This window comes from Euprymna scolopes, chromosome 7 (genome assembly GCF_053919585.1).
Source record: "Euprymna scolopes isolate OS-2025 chromosome 7, ASM5391958v1, whole genome shotgun sequence".
NCBI lineage: Eukaryota > Metazoa > Mollusca > Cephalopoda > Sepiida > Sepiolidae > Euprymna > Euprymna scolopes.
Window position 1 is genome coordinate 114,822,388 of NC_136488.1, and position 21,070 is coordinate 114,843,457.

The following is a 21,070-nucleotide window of genomic DNA, read 5'->3' on the forward strand; positions in this document are numbered from 1 at the left end:
AAAAAGTCATCTGACTAATTATGTCTCATTTTAAGTTAAGGCTCATTAAAAGAATTTTTTAAAATTCAGATTTATTCAATTGTTAATAATATAGTAGCAATACACATGAAAATATTGAAATAGCTTAAAATATTTCAATATTGGTATACATAGAAAGAGCTTGATGAGCTAAGAAAGAATCTTTTTAAATTTTTAAAATCTGATTAAAATTAAGGAAGTTATGACTATTTTTGTGCCTCAAACGTTTGGATATTTTTCCCTCTTTAAGACCATATGAGTTTTGTCACATTTTTTGCACTACGTTTTCAGTAAAAATGTCATATCTTTGTTAAAACAGAAGATTAAGCAATGAAATTTACCATATAAGTGTATTTTTGTGCTAGGAATTAGAATATGCTACTGAAAATCTCCAAAAATTAATGGTTTCCAAATAATCTGCAGTAAATATGCATAAATATGCTGCAATTCCTTAAAAATGCCATGTATCCATAAACAGAAAAGAAGTTGGAGAACTCAAAGTTGAATTGTAATGTGCTTTATGTACAAAAAACTTAAATCTAAACATAGGACCATTTAAAAATGAATATATTGCAATATTTCTTTGGTATTATTGTAGATTAACACCTGTTTAGCCCCACCCAACACCTTCTGACTATCCCTCCAAAATGTGATTCTACCTTTTTAGGCAATTATGTATGAAATGCCATGAAAAACGTTAATGAAAGATAAACAAATTATTTTAGAATTTAATGTAAAATAATTCCCATTTACAGGTCACTCTAGCGTTTTAGGGCAGTTAACTGTTTTTTTTTTCTATGGGAGATAAATCCTGTATGCTTTTTGTTTTGTTAAGACAATTATGTGTTGTTTTAAGTGGGTTTCTATGCAATGAGAATATGGGGAGGGTTGCCATCCGGACTTTGAATTAATCGTAGGGCTAAGGAGAATTATTTGTGAACATACTGAAGACTTGACAGAAAAAAACAAAAAAAAACAAAAACAATATTAGAGGGGGGGGGCGGTTAGTTTCACAAAAATTAATTTCAAATAAATATCTTACAGAAAGTTGTGTGTGTGTATTCGACAGGTAAATAAGTCAGCAAATGTTATATTTAGTTTTAATTTAATAAGAAACTACATTACAAAATTTCGGAGAAAATTCCATAAATTTGTTGATTTCTATTTTCGAGGTTGAAGGTGTTTATTCCATAGGCCGTTTATACTACGCTGGAGCAGGTGGTAAAAATACCTTTCGCTTAATAAGTAGAAAAAAAATAACGTGGTTTGTAATACTATACACATAGATTCGAAAAAGTTATCAAAAAGCAAATACATAACAAATAAATGTTATCAAAAGCAAGATAAGTTACTTTTCTACTTAACTGGATATGATTTTAGTGTTTGTATTTAATGTAACATGTTTATTCAGCTCAAAAAACATACAGTGCTTACTATGGAAAGTTAAAAATGGCGGCCGACTATCTCTTTCACACGGTAAGTTTGGGAAAATGAGTTAAATATAAAAAACTAGACAAAATACTGTTAAAAACCCACCGAATATATATACGCCTATGTCACGGTAACATATATTGAGTGAGTTTCTAACAGTATTTTGTCTGTTTTTTTATTTATAATTCATTTTCCCAAACTTACTGCTTCAAAGAGAGAGTCGTCCGCCATTTAAAATTTTCGAATACATCTGTAAACACTATGTTTTTCAAGCTGAATAAGCATGTTACATAAAATATAAACACTAAAAACATCCAGTTAGGTAGAAAAGTAACTTATCTTGCCTTTGATGACATTTATTTGTTATATATTTGTTTTTTGACAACTTTTTCAAATCTATGTGTACAGTAATACAAACGAGATTTTCATACATCTTTTGATTTTGAAAAAACATTGTTTTAATTCGCTGTTCAAAACTAATGCAATGAATAAAATTGCATGCAAGCTATATATCTACAAAAGTTTATTTTGTTTTTTTAACCATGTTTTTAAATTTGATCAGAAATATGAGAAATTATAGATTCATAATGATGAATTCATTTGGATTGTTATTATACATTCTGAAAACCGAATAGTTCTAAACTAATGTTATTCTGATAACAAAATAGCTCTAATTAAACATATCAGAACATTTATATTCATATTTTCATGTTTTTCTTAATTCGTTTGTGAATAAAAATTAAAGAATGCGTGTTGTTTATACTGTGCTATGACTAATACTACAACTGCTGCTCCTGCTGCTACTAATACTAACTTAATTTGACCAAACTCGAGAAATAGAAACATTTTTTTTCGGGTAGGTCCTTTTAAATTATTATCAATTACCGCGTTCTTACTCAACATAGAATAATACTTTTAATTGATAAAGATAGTAAAAAGAATGATTTACTTACTAGTGGGTGTCTGATGAATTTTTTTTCAAAATGTTCGATACTCATCATATTAAAGTCTTATTTTTAACACGACAAAAAAAGAAATAGTCAAAAATATTTCAGACACTTGACAGTATTAAGATTAACTCCTCTTCTGATTGGTTCCCAAATTTCATGACGAAATTCTTCATACAATCGTGGTATGGGCCTTTAAAAAACAGAGGGGGGTCATTACAAAACCTTACCGAAAACGCCATTTTATGGTGTTCACATTTTTATAACTTTATTTGCTTAAAACTCTTAAAATATATAATGTACATTCATATTTATTAATTCATTTGAAAGTATATTCATTTCGGAACAAAACAGTAGTAATTTGAAGACTTGAAGTGCTTTGGTTTGAAAAATATGGCTATTTTAGTAGAACTACCTTGAAATCTGTGATTATCCAAAGCGTTTTTTCGTCCGTGTGTATAGTCTTCATATGGCCTCTTTACATGCATCAATATACTTTTTAATGTCATATCATAAAATTCCTAACATTTTAAACTAAAAATGAAACTACTTTTAGACTTACAATAAGTCTTAATTCATTGAAATGATTTTTAAAACTTCTGAAGAGATGGTAATTTGTTGGTGTTAGATCAATAGAATATGATGGGTGATACATAATTTGTAAGTCATATTATTCTAGGAGAGCTTTGTTCCTTTGTGCAATGTCAGTTTTTACATCTTTCATGATATTGTGAGACATTGAACAAAAAAGCAAAGGTCTATAAGATATGTCTGGGGAAATTTTGCATTAAAAATATATTGACATGAAAAGAGATCATAGGGAAGAATGATGACTATATTAAAATTTCAATAAATCTGATATTTTATGCTTTCATTTTATTGAATACAACTTGTATAACAAGTATATCTTTAACATTTTAGTAATCTAAAATATTCAACTTTATTTTGCTCCAAGCTATAGTTTAATGCTCTTCTTTTCTGGTGCTTTTAATGTTTGACTTCAGTGACTTCTCCTTTTTTGTTTTCTCTTTTTTTACCTTGCACACTTCTTTAAACTTTCTAAGATTTACTTTTGCTCAATTATAATGAAATATTGTAATCTCATCTTCTCTTCATTATTTCATCATGAAACTTTCTCTTTATTCTCAACAAGAAAACATCCTCTTTGTTGGTTAATTGTAAAAATTTATCCAGATTCATGATCAGTCATAATGCTAACATAGGAGAGACATTTAATAAAGAGACTTGTAAAATAAAACTGCTCATTTCATACAAAAAAATTTTGCTTTAGTTTTCAATATAATTTTTATTTTTCTAATTAACCCCCCCCCCAAAAAAAAAAATCCCAAAAAACTTTTCTGTTTTCTCACTATGAAAATCTTTGAATAAAGTATTTTAGCCATTTCCTAATGCTGCTCAGTTTTTTGGAAATCCAACAATGATTGATCTTAGAAAAGGTAAGGTCATCAAGCACAGAATGTAATTTTTTTTTTTTTAACTGTCTGTGGGCCCATAAGCTGAATCCATATTTCAAGTGTTTTACCATTGTAGGTCTGCCAGGTCGGTTTTCATTTTAAATACTATTCTAACCATTTTTTAAACAATTTAGTACATTTGTCAATATTTATTTGGCTGAAACATCCTTTGTTACACACATCAAACATTTTTATATTGTTTGCTTCATATTAGTTGCTAAAAATGTGATCAACAACCTCTTGCTAATCTTTGAGCTTTTGTTTGCTTTGCAGTAATTTGGAATAGTTTCAAAAATGAATATTTCTGAGATTAAAATAATTATTTCAGAGTTTTTATGGGAAAAAATTCTTGGATTTTTTTCTAATGACCTACATATGAGATTGTATCATTTCAAAATAAATTTAATAAAAGAATGTATTTGTTTCAAAGATCAGTTATGTAAATTAATCTGAAGAAATAAAAAATTAAAATTCTGCTTAAAATGTATTTTGAATAATAAAAAAAAAAAATAATTTTCTCTGAAGGACTGTTTGTATTATAGAAATGCATTATTGAACTCCATACATTAATTGTATCTTGACCTTATTACAAAAAAATTGATACACTTAACTTTAAAATAACACTTTTTGTATGAGGCTGTTGAAAAACTTGATATCCTGTAAAGAGATGTTTGTTTTTCAAAGATAATTCTACCATTAAACATTTTATACACAGAATAGATAAATACTTCTATCTCTCTCCACCACCACCAGTTTTACATGCTGATTACTAACACATTCCTCATCCAATATAAACCTAAAAAGCAGGCCAATTATAATTCACCGTATCTTGAAAATTTTTTGAAGCAAGAAAAAGAAATTGTCACTAAAATGCTCCTCATCATGGTTTTGGCTGATTTTTCAATTTATACACAGATCCCTAAATTTAGAACCAATAAAGAATATGATAGATATTTTGTTTTGATAAATGCTTTATTTTTCATATTAAAAAACGTAAATTTACTTAGACTCAATTTTAAAGTGTGTGTAAAAGTTTGATTTTTTTTTTTTTTTTTAAGTATGTGAAAAAGCGAGTTTTGTGTATTGAATCTATACATTGATAATTTATAATAGATTTAATAACTTTAAGGGATCTATTCTTTATGGACATGTTTTAACTACTTTCAATTTGGACATTTCTTTTTCATTGAATGTTAATTATTTGCATGTTAAAAATATTGTCATAACCAAACCTGCTTGCCTCTGGGACAATCCTTCTCCAGTCCTTGAGCAATATTTTTAGTTGAGTTCATCTTTATTGCATGTTTTAGTTTTTTGCTTGCTTTTTCAGTTTAAATACATTCTTTCAATATTTACTCATTTGTTTTTACATTTTTAAAGCTTTTCTCACAAGTGATTTATATTTATGCATCACAATAAAATTCTATTTATATGTAAAAGTAAAATCTTCTATACATAGGTAAATTCCTGCGAAATTTGATGCGGGTCTACAAACACTCCATTGTTCAATTGTTGGAGTAGGTACTCAAATAGCCATAAACACTTAGAACTTTTGTACATTTCGATAACAAACATGAATAGTTTTTTTTAAATTTTATTTTAATTTTAAATTATACTTATTACATAAACTTATTAGTGTCACCAGGTTGATTTTTGTCTACAAACGGTGGCAGCACAAAATGTTTAAGTGTATGATGCATTGAAAATAAAGTTCATGAAGAATGCTAAAAAAATTCAAAACAGTGTTTTATGCTGCCATATATTAAACAACATGGCGGCTCCTGTAATATCATGCAATTAGTAAAATTTATATTTAAAAAATAGTTGTATTTGGATTATTCAAACTACTTTTCTCTTCTTTATTTATTCACAACATTTCTGTTGATACACCATTCAACCTTTTTCAGGTTAATATTTTGGAACTTTAAAAAAGAATTTTGCACTGAATCATTTATTTAAAGATGCACCGAAGAAAATTTGTTCCATCGACTGAAATGTTGTAAAAATAAACACCAAGATGAGAATAATAGTTTTAAATAAACCAAATCATCAAAGTTTAATTTAAAAAGTTCTGAAACATAAAACTACTCGTTTTTTATTGAAATGTACCAATTAACATAATTAAAGGGGGAGTGATTGTGAATAAGCAATGCTTGAATTGTTTCTATTTTTTTTTATTTAAATTTTATATTTATGAACAAATAAAATACTTTTTCATGCCTTTATAAAACATGAGTTTTATTTTCACTTTATTATTTGTGTTCTTCACCCAATCAAAATGGATTCTTCCTTATGATTTACTTTGGGCTGAAAACCATGTCCTCCACCTTCTTTCGATATTTATACTACTTCTCATGTTGCTGCAAAGGATATTATCATTTAAAAAAAAATATCATTTTTATTTTTCAGTTTTGTCAGCCGGTGCTTTGAAATTGTTAGAGGAATACAAAGATGCCGATCCTAATTTCACAATTCGGAGACACCATGATCAGGCTCTTGGTGAAATTCAGCAAGTTGAAAGTTTACGGAATGTAAGTTGGAAAAAAAAAAAAAAAACTTGTTTTAACTATTTCAACGAGTGAAATAAAATTCCAAAAATCTTTCTAAATCAGGCTGTCTGAAGATATTGGTTTCTTGACTACCAGTGCACCGCATATTAAAACCCTTTTAATTTTGTTTTTTAATTATTTGCAAAACTCAATCATATTCTGCAAAGCCAAAAACAAAAATAAGTCCCTCTCCCCTCCTCTCTTTCTTTTTCTTCCTCCCCCACTTCTCTACTAGATACACCAAACAATAACCCTTTACCTTTGCAAAGCTCATTCATGCTCTGCAGGGCTGGAAATGAAAACAACGGAATCCACTACAAGACAACCAAACCAAGCACTACGGATTGATAGAAGATATAAAGAATTTGAACCATGAACTTTTGGCAAAATTACTGGATTCAGCATGAATAATCCAAAAAGGGTTGATGTAAAACAATAACATCATGTATAAATGCTTGAAGATATAAAGAATCTGAAACATAACACTTTTAACACAACGGATTCTTCATTAAATAATCCAAGAGTATGATGTGCTGTAGAGCAGAACAAGTATGACAGGAAGGAATATCTGAAGATGTAAAGAATTTGAAACACAAAAATACTTAGCAAAATGAAATTATTTCAATAATCAATCAATACAATAAACTGATTTTGTAAACAATAGCTGAAGGATCAATCTACTTGATGGACAATGAATCTAACAGACATTTTTATTTCCTAAAAAGAGGTTCAAGAATAAATGGAAGAACCATGGATACTTGAGTCATAAAAGGGTAGAGTATACGCCTCCTGTGTCCCTGTTCTGTTGAAGTGAATGGGATTCCTCCCCAATACCTCCTATATAAGGCTCCAAGGTGGGTGGGAAGAATGAGACAAAAAAAAAAAATAGCACACAAAAATATGTACAACAATAAGTCTCATAAAAAAAATCATTTTGAAGAGTCAGATCTTAGGCTCAGAAATCAAAATGAAATATGAAAGCACAAACGTTCCAACATACATAGTGATGGAACCAGTTGATGAAAAACCTGCTACAAAAATATCACCTTCCAAATAGAAAAAAAGTACTCTCCAAAAGTATCCAGACAAAAACAAAGACAAAAAGAAAACTAAACAACAATGCAGTATTAATTGAAATAACAAATAAACAAGCAGAAGAGCTACTAAAATGGAAACAATTCAATAATACAACAATCAAAACTTACATGAAACACTAAACTCAAGCAAAGGCATAATTAAAAGCTCTGAATTATCATTACATACTATAGAAGAAATCAATCTCAAAACGCAAAATGTTACAGATGTAAAAAAAAATACAAATAAGAAAAACAACAGAAATAATATTCACCAATACATACATCCTAACCTTTGATAACCGCAAAATCCCCCAAAATATCAAAATAAGATACCTGATAATAAATTTAAAATGATATATCGTAACCCACTAAGATACCAAAGATATGAACATCATCGTGAGTGATACAAATCTCAATCAACATCTAAAATAAGAACCCCGATCCAAAATAAAACAAAGCAAAAACAAAATACTAAAAAAATGGAACGAAAAATAAATGCAAACATAGAACTAATAGCAAATATAAACCCAGTTTAAAAAAACCTTCCTCAAAAACGGTAAAAAAAAATGTTAAGAAATACCAACAGTTCATCTACATACAAAATATTGATCTTCGAGCATCAGGCGGCACATCTTAGTCCAAAACAGTCACATAAAGCTCAAAATAAACTTGCAAGCAATGGCAATTAACTCTACATAAAACATTCTGCTCTATTTACATTCCTCTGAATTAAGAGAATGAATTATAAGCATTATACTACAACTAGCCACAGCTTTCCTATTACTTGGAGACTTTAACTCTCACAGCTCAATGTGGGGGTTGCAACAAAATCAATTAGAAGGGCAAACTCATGGAAAATCTCATAAACAAAAATAACCTATGTATTTACAATAATCAATCTCGAACAGACAGGTAAATTTTCAGCAATAGTCCTAACCCTATGTTACCCGTCCATCCTAATGAATTTTCATAGTCAACACACAATGATACTTGTGAAAGTGACCACTTCTTGATAATCCTAGAAAGTTTGAATCCCAATCCAAAAGACAAAATTCTAAATTGGAACCTCAAAAAAGCAAACTAGAACAAATTTAAAACAATTTGTTCCACAGAACTAACTCCCATCTCAAACATTAAAAACTAAGATCAAATTACGTACTTTACCAAGACTTAACTTCCATAGCAGAAAAATACATTCCTAAATTTTCCCAACCCACCAAACACAATTATCCTGTATTAACGAAGAATGCAAAAAGCTATCAAACTATGCAAAGCAATTAAGAGCCGTAATCAAAGCCAATCCACACACAACTGTTTGAGAAATTGCTTCTGAATTAGATGTAATGTATAAGACGATTTCCAACCATTTTAGAGAGATTGGAAAGACAAAAAATTTTTAAAATGGGTGTCTCACGAATTGAATGACAACCAAAAGAAACACTGTCATGAAGTGTCATCTTCTCTTCTTTTCTGCAACAAGAATAATCCATTTCTCGACCGAGTTGTGACTTGTGATAAAAAGTGGGTACTTTATGACAACCGATGACGCTCAGCTCAGTGGTTAGACACCGATGAAGTTTCACGAAGCCAGAGTTGCACCAGAAGAAGGTCATGCAGACTGTTTTGTGGTCTGCAACTGGTCTCATCCATTAGTTTTTTTAATACAGGCAAAACCGTTACAATGGAGAACTACTGTCAACAAATGGATGAAATGCATCAGAAACTTTAACAACACTCTGCATTAACCAACAAAAAAGGTCCAATTCTCCTCCACAACAATGCCTGGCCACATGTTGCTAAATCGACCCTTCAGAATTTGAACAAATTGGGCTACGAAACTCTACTGCATCCGCCATACTCGCCATACCTTTCACCTACCGACTGCCACCTTTTTGAGCATTTCGACAACTTTCTGCATGAGACATGCTTAAAAAATGTAAGCGATATTAAAAACGTCTTCAATGACTTCATCGCCACCAGAATGCAAGATTTTTATGTTATTGCCATAAATATACTGGTTTTGTGTTGGCAAAGTGTGTTGATTCTGATGTGCTTATTTTGATCAATAAATTTTTGTTTGAGCCGATTTATTTGAATTTAAAAGTTAAAACCCACAAGAACTTTCTCGTAAACGTATAATATATATATATAAAAACACTAAAAAGCAATAAACAAATTAAACAAAACAATCTCTTCAACATTAGATAACTCAAAAGGTATGCCAGTAAAATAAGCCACCAAATTAGTCAATCAAAAATCTTTATTCCAAGTACTATAGAAATTATTTATCATTCATTGAATTAATATTAAAGAAAGTTATCAAAATAAAAAAATGAAAAATTTCTTTACTTTTTATATTTTTTCCTTGTCATTAAATTCAACTTTCATTTGTACCATATTCTTTGGATTCTTATTCAGTTAGCTTCTTAAAGTGGTGTAGATCCTGCCACCTTTGTGGCATGGTTCAGCCAGGAATTCATCAGCATCACATCTATCATCAATGAATACCCCTCTGCTAGTGCTGCAAAAACATCTGTTGCTTTGAAATTATAGTGGTAGACCCCAATCAATAATCTTGTTTATAGTGCAATGTTTGCAAACCAATTTCACATTCAACAATTGATATATCAGTTGTGCTACTAAATTCTGTGATTAACTCTACTTTAAAGGCCTTGTTGTCCGTAAAAAAAAAAAATGGAAAGACTGAAATAAATTATAGGATTAAGATAAAGAGAAGCAACATCTACTAGCTATCAACAAAAAAAAAATATTCCGGAATTTCCTTGAACAGAATTCTTTGTGAGTGACCCTTAGTACATTGTAAAAGCAATATTCTACATGGGACTTTGTTTCTTGTACACCATGATCAGATCAATTATACTCATTTATACATGTCAATCACTAACGATTACTATATTGTCCAATTTCTACTGTGCACTATTTAACCTGCATCCTCGAGTGGCCTCTTGACCTTGATAAGTGGGGATGCCTATGTAAAACAAAAAAAAAAGGTATGGAATAACCGCTTCTGCTACACATGGGCTAAAATATTTGTCTTTAATTAGCAATACACACGAATGATAAAACGCTTTGGATAATTACAGATTTCAAGGGGGTTCTGCTAAAATAGTCATATTTTAAAAACCAAAGCAACTTAAGTCCTCAAAATACCACTGTTTTGTTTGAAAATGAATATACTTTCAAATAAATTAATAAATAATAATGTACATTATATATTTTAAGAGTTTTAAGCAAATAAAGTGCTAAAAATGTTAACATCACAAAACAGCGTTTTTGGTAAGATTTTGTAAGTGACCCTCCCTGATTTATAAACGGTCATACCACGTTTCTCTTAAGAATTTCGCCATGAAATTTGGAAATTAACTAGAAGAGATATCACTTTTAATGGAGTCGGTTATCCGAAATTCTTTTGACAGCTCATTTTTTTTGTGTGTTAAAAAAGACTTTAACATGACGAGTTTGGAAAATTTTGAAAAAAAATTTCTTCACACACCCACTGTTAAATAAATCAATCTTTTTATTACATTTATCCGTTAAAAATAAAAATGTAACTGGCTTTATCTTGTGGTACCGAGCAATTTAAAATCATGATACCTGGAAAAAAAATCGTTCGATTGTTAAAAAGTATCTAAAAACAATGAATGTAGAAGCAGCAACAACTACTATCGCTGATATTAATTACTTTACTGGAAACAAACTTTTTTTTGTTTCGTTTTTTATTCCAGAATGAATTAGAAATTAAAAAAAATGAAAATATGAATATAAAAAAAAAAAATGTTCTTACATATTTAGTTGGAGCTCGTATTATTAGAACATAATTAGCTTAACTAGAGCTATTCGGTTATCAGAATATATAATTTTAAAGCAATCTGGCATTATTTTTGGACAAATTTTAAAAATCTAGTTGCAAAACAAATATGTAACGTGTGCACTTTTATCCGTTACATTAGTTTTTAACAGTGAATTGAACAGTGTTTTGTTTTTTTTTAAAACAAAAAAAGAAGAAAAATAAAATGAAAATGTGAAATATGATTTTTTTACTTCCTGTGTGCGAACAGTACTCTCCCCCCCACTCCCAATATATTTTTTCGTCTTTTTACAATTTCATATATATATAAATACAAAATCAATATTTAAATATTTGTTGGAGGTACTCAGTTTCTAGTTAAGTTCCTATTTACTTGCCTCCCCACGAGGACAATTAGACACAAGGTCAGTTAGCTTCCCAAAAAGGGTCAATATGGATAGAAACAAACATAAAGATTGTCTCAGTCAGGAAGGATTTCTCCTTCCCTGACAGAGGATAGAAAAGGCGAAGTGTAGCATCAAAATGTTACAATGTGATCTTGGCGCAAAGTCCAGGTAGAGAAATAAAAAAAAAAAACAAAAAAACCGTCTTAAACTGGAAAGTTTAACGAAATAATGTGTCCCTCAAACAAGAAATGTAATTGAAAATAAAAACCAAAATGATCAAAAATTTGTGAACAAGTTGTTAGCTTCAGCAAAAAGTGTTTTTTGATATTTAAATAAGTGAGCAAAATTACTTAATAAGTTTTCCAAACATCACGTTTTCTGTTAGTGACGTCACTTGTTTTAAATGAAATTTATTTTTGTCTATTTGTCGTAATTCTTGTTAAGTTTCACACTCCTTAAGAATTATGACAAATAAACATAAATAAATTTCATATTTAAAAGTAATTTGATGTCCAAAATCTAAGGCATAACATTTTCAAAAGCCAATAATTATGACCCACTAATTGTAAATAGCCAATAATTATGACCCACTAATTGAATTTGACATGCCTTAAAAAACAAAACAAAAAAAAACTCCCATAATCTTACCTCAAACCCTAAGTACGAGTGGCAAGCCTCCTCCTCTTGAAACCTTCTTTAGCCCTAACAATAATGCTAAGTCTAAGTGGCAAGCTCCTCACCAAACAAGCTTCCTTAGTAAGCTACATATCAGTGTCTAAAAAAAAAAAAAAAAATCCTTCCTTAAAGAAAAGTGCACCATAACAAAATAAGTCAACTGTCCAAAATGCTAAAATGGTCTTGAAATGGTGAATTATTTTACATTAAATTTATGTGAAACTAACCCCCACTCTAAATTCTAAAATTGTTTTTGTTTTGTTTCTATCAAGTCTTCAGGGTGTTTGCATATAATTTTCCTTAGCTCTATCATTAACCCAAAGTCAGAGTGGCCACCTCCCCACCTTCTCATAATTGCACAAAGACCCTCTTAAAACCACACATAATCATCTTTAGAAAAAAAAAGGCGCACGGGATTTATCTCCGATAGAAAAAAATGATTAACTGCCCTAAAATGCTAGAATGGCTCAAAGTGGGAAATCATTTTACATTAAATTCTAAAATAATACTTGTTTATCTTTGATTAAAGTTTTTTAAGGTATTCACACGTAATTGCCTACAAAGGTAAAATCGCATATTTTGGAGAGGTGGTCAGATGGGATGGGGGAGGGGTTAATGGAAGGTATTAATCTACAATAATACCAAAGAAATATTGCAATATATTAATTTTTAAACAGTCCTAGATTTCGATTTCAGTTATTTGTACATAAAATGCATTATAATTCAGCTTTGAGTTCTTTAACTCCTTTTCTTTTAATGAATACATCACATTTTTAAGGAATTGCAGCATATTTATCTGCATTTACTGCAGATTATTTGGAAACCATTAATTTTTGGAGATTTTCAGTAGCATATTCTAATTCCCAGCACAAAAATACACTTATATGGTAAATTTCATTGCTTAATCTTCTGTTTTAACAAAGATATTGCATTTTTACTGAAAAAGTAGTGTAAAAAAATGACAAAATGCATATGGTCTTAAAGAGGGGAAAATATTCAAATGTGTGAGGCACAAAAATAGTCATAACTTCCTTAATTTTAATTGGATTTTTAAAATTTAAAAAGATTCTTTCTTAGCTCATCAAACTCTATAGATACCAATATTGAAATATTTTAAGCTATTTCAATTTTTTCATGTGTATTGCTACTTTAAGGAATTCTTTTCAGTAGATATTGTTTCAGCTTTAGGTATAAATTGCTGAAAAGTTGAATGGAAGTAAATTTGATTTTTATTATACTCATTTAATGTAGAAACTTTTTCAACTAAAATAATAATCATATTTATTTTATTTGTTATTCTTTTATTTTAGACAATCCAAGCCCGATTAAAGGTGACATTACCTGCTAATTTGCCTGAAGCATTAAGGGATGGTGTTGTACTTTGTCATTTAGTAAACCAAATTCGCCCACGAGCAGTTGCAACAATACATGTACCTTCTCCAGCAGTGGTAAGATTTTCCAGATCTATTATTTATTTCTCCAATTCTGCTATTTTTAAATAATACTTTTAAACCCTGATTTGTTAGAATGCTTGCTGTCACATGTTCTTCCCTATTTTGAATCTTGAATTAATATCTAACTAGCAGCACCCATTAACCGGCGTTGCCCGGAGAAGCCTCCCTCCCACTTGCCAAAAAGTTAACTACAGTTGATAACCTGCAGGTACTGTTTGAATCCGGAAAAAGCAAATAAGGGAATGCGTAAATTCATATGGAATAATAAAATTAGGAATAATGGTCCATTAGAATAATAGAAACTGAAGAATAATGGTCCATTAGAATAATAGAAAGTGAAGAATAATTGTCCATTAGAATAATAGAAAGTGAAGAATAATTGTCCATTAGAATAATAGAAAGTGAAGAATAATGGTCCATTAGAATAATAGAAAGTGAAGAATAATGGTCCATTAGAATAATAGAAAGTGAAGAATAATTGTCCATTAGAATAATAGAAAGTGAAGAATAATGGTCCATTAGAATAATAGAAAGTGAAGAATAATGGTCCATTAGAATAATAGAAAGTGAAGAATAATTGTCCATTAGAATAATAGAAAGTGAAGAATAATGGTCCATTAGAATAATAGAAAGTGAAGAATAATGGTCCATTAGAATAATAGAAAGTGAAGAATAATTGTCCATTAGAATAATAGAAAGTGAAGAATAATGGTCCATTAGAATAATAGAAAGTGAAGAATAATTGTCCATTAGAATAATAGAAAGTGAAGAATAAGCGAAGTAATAAAAAAACGTTGCCCAGGTGTTTAAAAGTGTAAAAGAAAAAAAAAATAGTTTCGCTCGGGAGGCAGGATTGAACTCGGAAGCCTTGATGCGGAGGTGGAAACAAAAGCCAACCACTTTACCGTCTCTACCACGAGTGAAAGTAATTGATTAGCGTGTTAAGTTAAGGCTTATAAAGCGAGTGAAAGAGGTTTGATTGACAGGAAGACGCTAAATGAGGTCATCGCGGGGTCGTTACGATGACGTGGCAGTATTTTTAGTTTTCGCTTCCCCCAGATGATGGTTGGTGAGCAGGGGGAGCTACTCCCCATTTAAAGGGGATTGTCCAAATCGAATAGCAATTGTCTGATATAAGGAGAAACTCCACATTGATCAAAAGCTGATTGCTTTCTGGACGTTTCGGCACGAAAGCCGAGAACACAAACGGTTTGAATTTAGTTTCACTGTATTTATACTAAAAAGCAGGACAATCAGGGGACAGAGTGAAATAGCGCGAATCTTATAAAAGTCGATGTAAATAAAACTAGGCGCGACGCGCGTTCGCAAATCTTTGATATTATTATCTAAGGGGTATATAAACATTTCTAAACGATAGTAACCCCCCCCCTTCCCAAAGAATGGCGGCGAAAAAAGCCTTTTCGAGACATACAAAAATGCGCACACCGAATTTGCCTTTTATATATATAGACTAGGGGGGGTACCCGGCGTTGCCCGAGTGTTTGTAGGTGTGTGTGGTTGTTAATGAAAAGCTAAGAATAAGCAAAGTAAAAAAAGAAAACATAAAAACAAAGCGGGGGTGTACCCAGGGGGGGGGGGTAATCAAAACATCGAAAAAAAAAAAAAAACTAACGTAAGGCAAATGAACGATGTTAAATGTAAAAATCGAAAAAACAAAAAAGAAAACAAAAAAACAAACGTTAAACCCCCCCCCCCAAAAAAAAAAAGAAAACCATGTGAAAAATGGCTTAAATAAGCCTGTTTTGATATTAAAATTTAAAAAATCGGTGGTTACCCGGGTGTTTTTGGGTGTGTGGTCGGAAGTGGGGGTGTTAATGAAAACCTAAGAATAAGCGAAGTAAAAAAACCCAGAAAAACGAATGTTACGTGAAAAATGGCTTAAATAACACTGGTTCAATATTTAAATTTAAAAAATCGAAAAAAAAAAAAAAAAGATGTCTCACACCACGATTCGAACCCAAAACGTTTAGATAATGACACAACGCCCTAACCAACTGAGCTAACACGACGTCTTTGAAATGTAATCAGTTCAACTGTTTAAACTAAATCAGGTCATGACGTCATCTGACGCATGCGTAGAACCGGTCGTCGTCACGAGAGGACGGTTTTTGTTGCCCCCATCCCTGTAGAAAATTGTTGATTTCGGGGTGAAAAAATGAACGTTTTTGGCCAATTTTTCGATATTTTTCGAGCGAAGAATGGAGCTTCAATATGATACCAAGTTTGTCAATTTTTGTTCTGTCTGTCGAAAGTTTTTAGCGAACACACACACACATACATACATACATTTTCGCTTTTATATATATATATATATATAGACTAGCGAGGGGTACCCGGCATTGCCCGGGTGTTTGGAGGTGTGGGGGGGGGTTAAAAAAAAAGTAAGTATGAGGATAGAACCCGAACCGTTCAGGCAAAGTTGTGAAAAAAAAAACAAAAAAAAAAACAAAACGTGCGACGTTAACCATTGCCCCACCGTGACATGCTTGCGGAAACACATTTGAATTTAATTTATTACTTGGATTTAGCAGGTGCTCGTTTTAATGAGTTAATGAGGTCAAGTTTGACTGCGGGATTTCATTTACTGCTGAATGCCCCCCCCCCCCAAGATGTTATAGGAAAAAGACTAACCCACATGCGGCGAGCAACATATTGAATATTTATCTTCCCGAAATCAAGCAAATTAAATAGACAGGCGAGCTTCGTTGTTAACTGTGAGATATTACGATTTATATGTGATATAAAAAGTTTTAAAAAGTTGTGAACCGACCGACCGCTTCTCTGAAAGAAGCCTTTTATAGACACACAGAAAAAGCAAACACATACATACATACATTTTCGCTTTTATATATAGAGATGATAACATTTATTTATTGTATTGATTTTTTTTTTTGTTTTTTGACACTTGTTCATTTGTTGACTTCTCTGCAATATATCAATTCAATTCAAGACAAACCGAAAGGAAGAAATGAGTTCAATTTTTTCCATTAAATCTAAATCCACTCAGTTCAAAGAAAGAACAAGTAGTAAAATTAAATCAATTAGTAGAAAAAAAAAAGATATTGTGAAGCATGAATTTAATGTGGGAACTATTAAAAAATATCGCGGTGGCAAAAGTGCACAAGCATCAAAATTTTTTATGAACGGTTTACAAAAACATACTTTTGTATTTCGTTGTCTTTTTGTTTGTTGTTTTTTTTTGGAGTGGGGGGTAATCAATTATAGAATGTGTATAGTTTTTAACAGGTGCTTCTGCTGTTTAGTTAACCATTTTTCCATAAGTAACACTCCAACATTAAGCGAGCAGAAGAACTGTTTAATATTTAACAAAAATTCTGTTTACATTTTTTGGGGGGTAAGGGACCACAATACCCTCTCTCCTTCCAAAGGTAAACAGAATTTTTTTTGTGTTGTCAATTCAAAACCGTAGATGTAAGTTTGTTTCAAGAATTCCTAAGGGTGTGTGTGTATTGAAATTATTTTACTTGTGCATGTTAGTCCCATGAGGAGCAAATTGTTGTTATTTTCTTTTTAGCGATCGCTAGGGTGTCCTGTTAGCGTAGGTAAGCGATGTAAGAAAATCCGATGGTCATTATGAAAGTGGCTACCTGTGAATGTCTGTTGAATTATATGAGTTTAGCAATATGTGAAGGTCAGTTTATGAGTGGTTAAAAATCTGTAAATAGTGTTATTTTTTTTAGCGGTGGTGTCTATTGCGGATAGTGCCACCATGTTTTTTTCAAGTTTAGAAGTGTTTGTTTATGTATCAAATCGGTTCATTCTGGAATATGAGAATGGTCAGTTTCAGCCAATTGCAAATGCCGGAACGTTGTCGGGGAGAAGTTATTAATTTTGATTTGTAAGTTGGAAAGAGTATGTTATATATGTAATCTAGTTACGAAGAGTGTAATAGCACTGTAGTAGAAAAATGCATAATAGTACCCGGCGATGACTGGTAGCAGTGGTAGGACTAAATTTGGAGAGAGAAAAGTACGGACTTCTTCCTCTTATAATGGTGCGATTGTGATGGTTGTTCTCCACGGATGGAATGTAGCAATTTAATAGCACAAGTAAATGTGTATGTAACGGCATTGCAAAGTTACATAAGATGGTGGGTAATACTATAGACATAATAAATTTGTATGTGGCATCTTATTTTGCAAACTTATGATAATTTGGTACTGCAATCAAAATATTATATACAGGATTTACAAATAACCTGAACTTCAAGCATAAGAAATTTCTACATATTTGTTGTAGGGTCATATCTGTTGATAATGATTATTATTATTATATATATATTTTTTTTTTTATTGATAACTAGGGCTAGGACAACAGCATGTTCTTTTCATTGTTTTGACTTTCGAGTGTGTATCCATTGATATCTTATATACTTTTATATAGAGTGATGTGATTCTCGGTTGATTAACTGTGTCTGATATATAGTCAAGAGTCAAAACATTGATAAAACTATTCTATTGTCATAGACCTAGTGATAACGAAGTCTCAGATATTTTTCTTGTACATCTTTTTACACATAGTTTGAAAATTTTTTTAAATAAGTTTCTCAAATAACTTTTTCCTATCAGCAACTACCAGAATAATTTGGATTTTTTCTATTTCAGTGTATTTATGTAATTTTATTTCTTTTTACTTTGTGACATTATATATATAGCTTGAACTGAAACTTATATTCAAATATATCTACATTTTTCATTTTTTTTTTTTTTTCAAATTCCATTTTATTTTTTCAAGTTGCAAATAGTTTATTTCAGGTGTATTTCTGTTTAATTTTGAAATAAAAAAATATTGTTTTCTGATATATATTTTTAAATTTAAAAGCACTAACTTATTTTTCTCCTCTTTGATGTAGTTTACAATTCAACATGGCATTTCTATTTTAAAACATTTCAATTGATGCAGTGAAAAGAAAAACATTTTTTTATTTTAAATTACCTTTTATCAAAAGTTTTTATTATTCTAATTTAATATAGTAATAAATTTAATAAACTTGGCAGTGTTTTTGCAGACAATGTTAATATGCACACAAGGTTTAGATTATTTAAATTCTGTGTACATTTCAGACTCTTTCTTTTTCTTTTATTCATAGCCTCAACTCACCATGGCGAAATGTCGTAGAAACGTGGAACACTTCTTAGAAGCATGTCGGAAAATTGGTGTTGATCAGGTAGGGATATTTCTTTTTTTCTGCACTCCCTCTTGATTTTGTGTTCCCACTATCTCGCCAAAGAAAAATGTTTTTCACATGGATAACATTTGATATCAGCTACAATCGGAATAATTGGAGCCATAACTATTAATTTATTATAATAAAACACTGCAAAGTTGGATGACATTGGATAAGTATTTGAAATTCATTGCTTGAAGTTGAAGAGAATTAAGAGAAATCATTTTTTGGGGCTTTTGTTTGTTAGCTCAAGATATCCAACATAAATCTTGTATGCCTTTCATTCAAGTCATATTATTATATTACAGTGATCCAAAAATATTCTTATTCCAATCAAAAAGTTATAACAAATAATACATTACAAAACACATTTTAAATTCAATTTATTTACTTAAAAAAATGCTAGAACAATATAGAACAGTTTATAGATGATAAATAACATGCAATGAATTCAGTTTATTCACTTTTATTTATTCTTATCCTTGATAACGTCTACATGAACAACATTTACATGTACATAATGATGCTGCGGCATGACCTAGTTGTGTTTTAGTGGTTGTTCATCTGTTTTTGCTTAGGATAACAAATTTGAAAAATAAGTAGAGGACTCTTCATTTTTAATTAAGAAAAAAAAAATCATTTTTAATTAAGAAAAAAAGTAAAATCCCTTTATAATGCTTTGGAGATCAGTGTTACTAGAAAATATTCTGTTGTAATTTTAGTATTGACTAGCAGGGGTACCCGGCGTTGCCCGGGTGTTTGGAGGTGTGTGTGTGGTGTTAAATAAAAAAGAAACCGGGGGTGGGAGGTAGGATCGAACCCGAAGCCCTGAGGCGAAGTTTGAAAATAAAATCGGCCAGCCAGAATGAGTTACTGAAAGATGTTTAAATTGACAGGTGCGCACACGGAAGTCGTCGAGCGTTACGACGACGATGACGTCAATGACCAGGTTTGTTTGTTATAAGCGAAGTAAAAAAAGAAAACAACGTTAAAACTTAAGCAGGGTGGGGGTGGGGGGAATCAAAACATCGAAAAAAAAACACAAAAAAAACTAACGTAAGACAAATGAACGATGAAAACAAAAACGAACACGTGAAAAATGGCTTAAATAAGCCTGTTTCGATATTAAAATTTTAAAAATCGGTGGGTACCCGGATGTTTTTGGGTGTGTGGTCGGGGGGTGGATAAGCGAAGTAAAAAAACAAAACAAAACAAAAAAACAGAAAAACGAATGTTAGGTGAAAAATGGCTTAATTAACACTGGTTCAATATTTAAATTTAAAAAATCGAAAAAAAAAAAAAAAGACGTCTCACACCACGATTCGAACCCAAAACGTTTAGATAATGAACCAACGCGCTAATCAACTGACCTAACGCGACATACATAAAATTTAATCAGTTTTTCAACGTAAATCAGGTCATGACGTCATCTGATGCATGCGTAGAACCGGTCGTTATCACAAGAGGACTGTTTTTGGTGACAAAACGGCGATAGGTATTCAGCAGTTACGATTTTGTGCGGGACAGTTTTGAATAAATCGGTTTGTTTTTAAAAACCCGCTCCCTGTTTATTAGGAGGAGCGAAATGAAAGCTACAGTCTGATATGACTAAGTCGACATTGAACAAACGTTACTTAGCTCTCTTGAGACAACTGGCTTTCGGCCTGTGATTAGAGTCGAGTTTTGCTTTTTTTATACCGAAAACCGAATGTAACGCGTGCCGATGCGGGAAATGTGGAATAATTAACGTTTGAAAGTCAATAAAATTAAATAGACAGGCGAGCTCTGTGGATAACTCTGAGATATTACAATTTATAGATGATATAAAAAGTTTTAAGAAGTTGTGAACCGAACAAGCGCTTCTTTGAAAGAAGCCTTTTGTGGACATCGAGGAAAAGCGTACATACATACATACATACATTTTCGCTTTTATATTTATAGATATAGATAAAATGCACACAGTACAATTAACAAGTAGAATCAATAAATCTATGAATCATACATTTGAGACATTTTATAAA

The 21,070-nt window shown here is 30.9% G+C and overlaps 1 protein-coding gene across 33 annotated transcripts in view; it reads left to right on the forward strand.

Moving 5' to 3' along the window:
• LOC145279894 (DISP complex protein LRCH3-like) overlaps positions 1-21,070 on the forward strand; it is a 338,958-nt gene that overhangs the window by 273,237 nt on the left and 44,651 nt on the right. For all 33 annotated transcript variants that reach the window (XM_080131416.1, XM_080131423.1, XM_080131410.1 and 30 more), the window contains 3 exons: positions 6,281-6,402; positions 13,697-13,834; positions 18,972-19,049. In XM_080131416.1, coding sequence (XP_079987542.1) covers positions 6,281-6,402; positions 13,697-13,834; positions 18,972-19,049 — 338 coding nt within the window. The remainder of the gene's footprint in view (positions 1-6,280; positions 6,403-13,696; positions 13,835-18,971; positions 19,050-21,070) is intronic.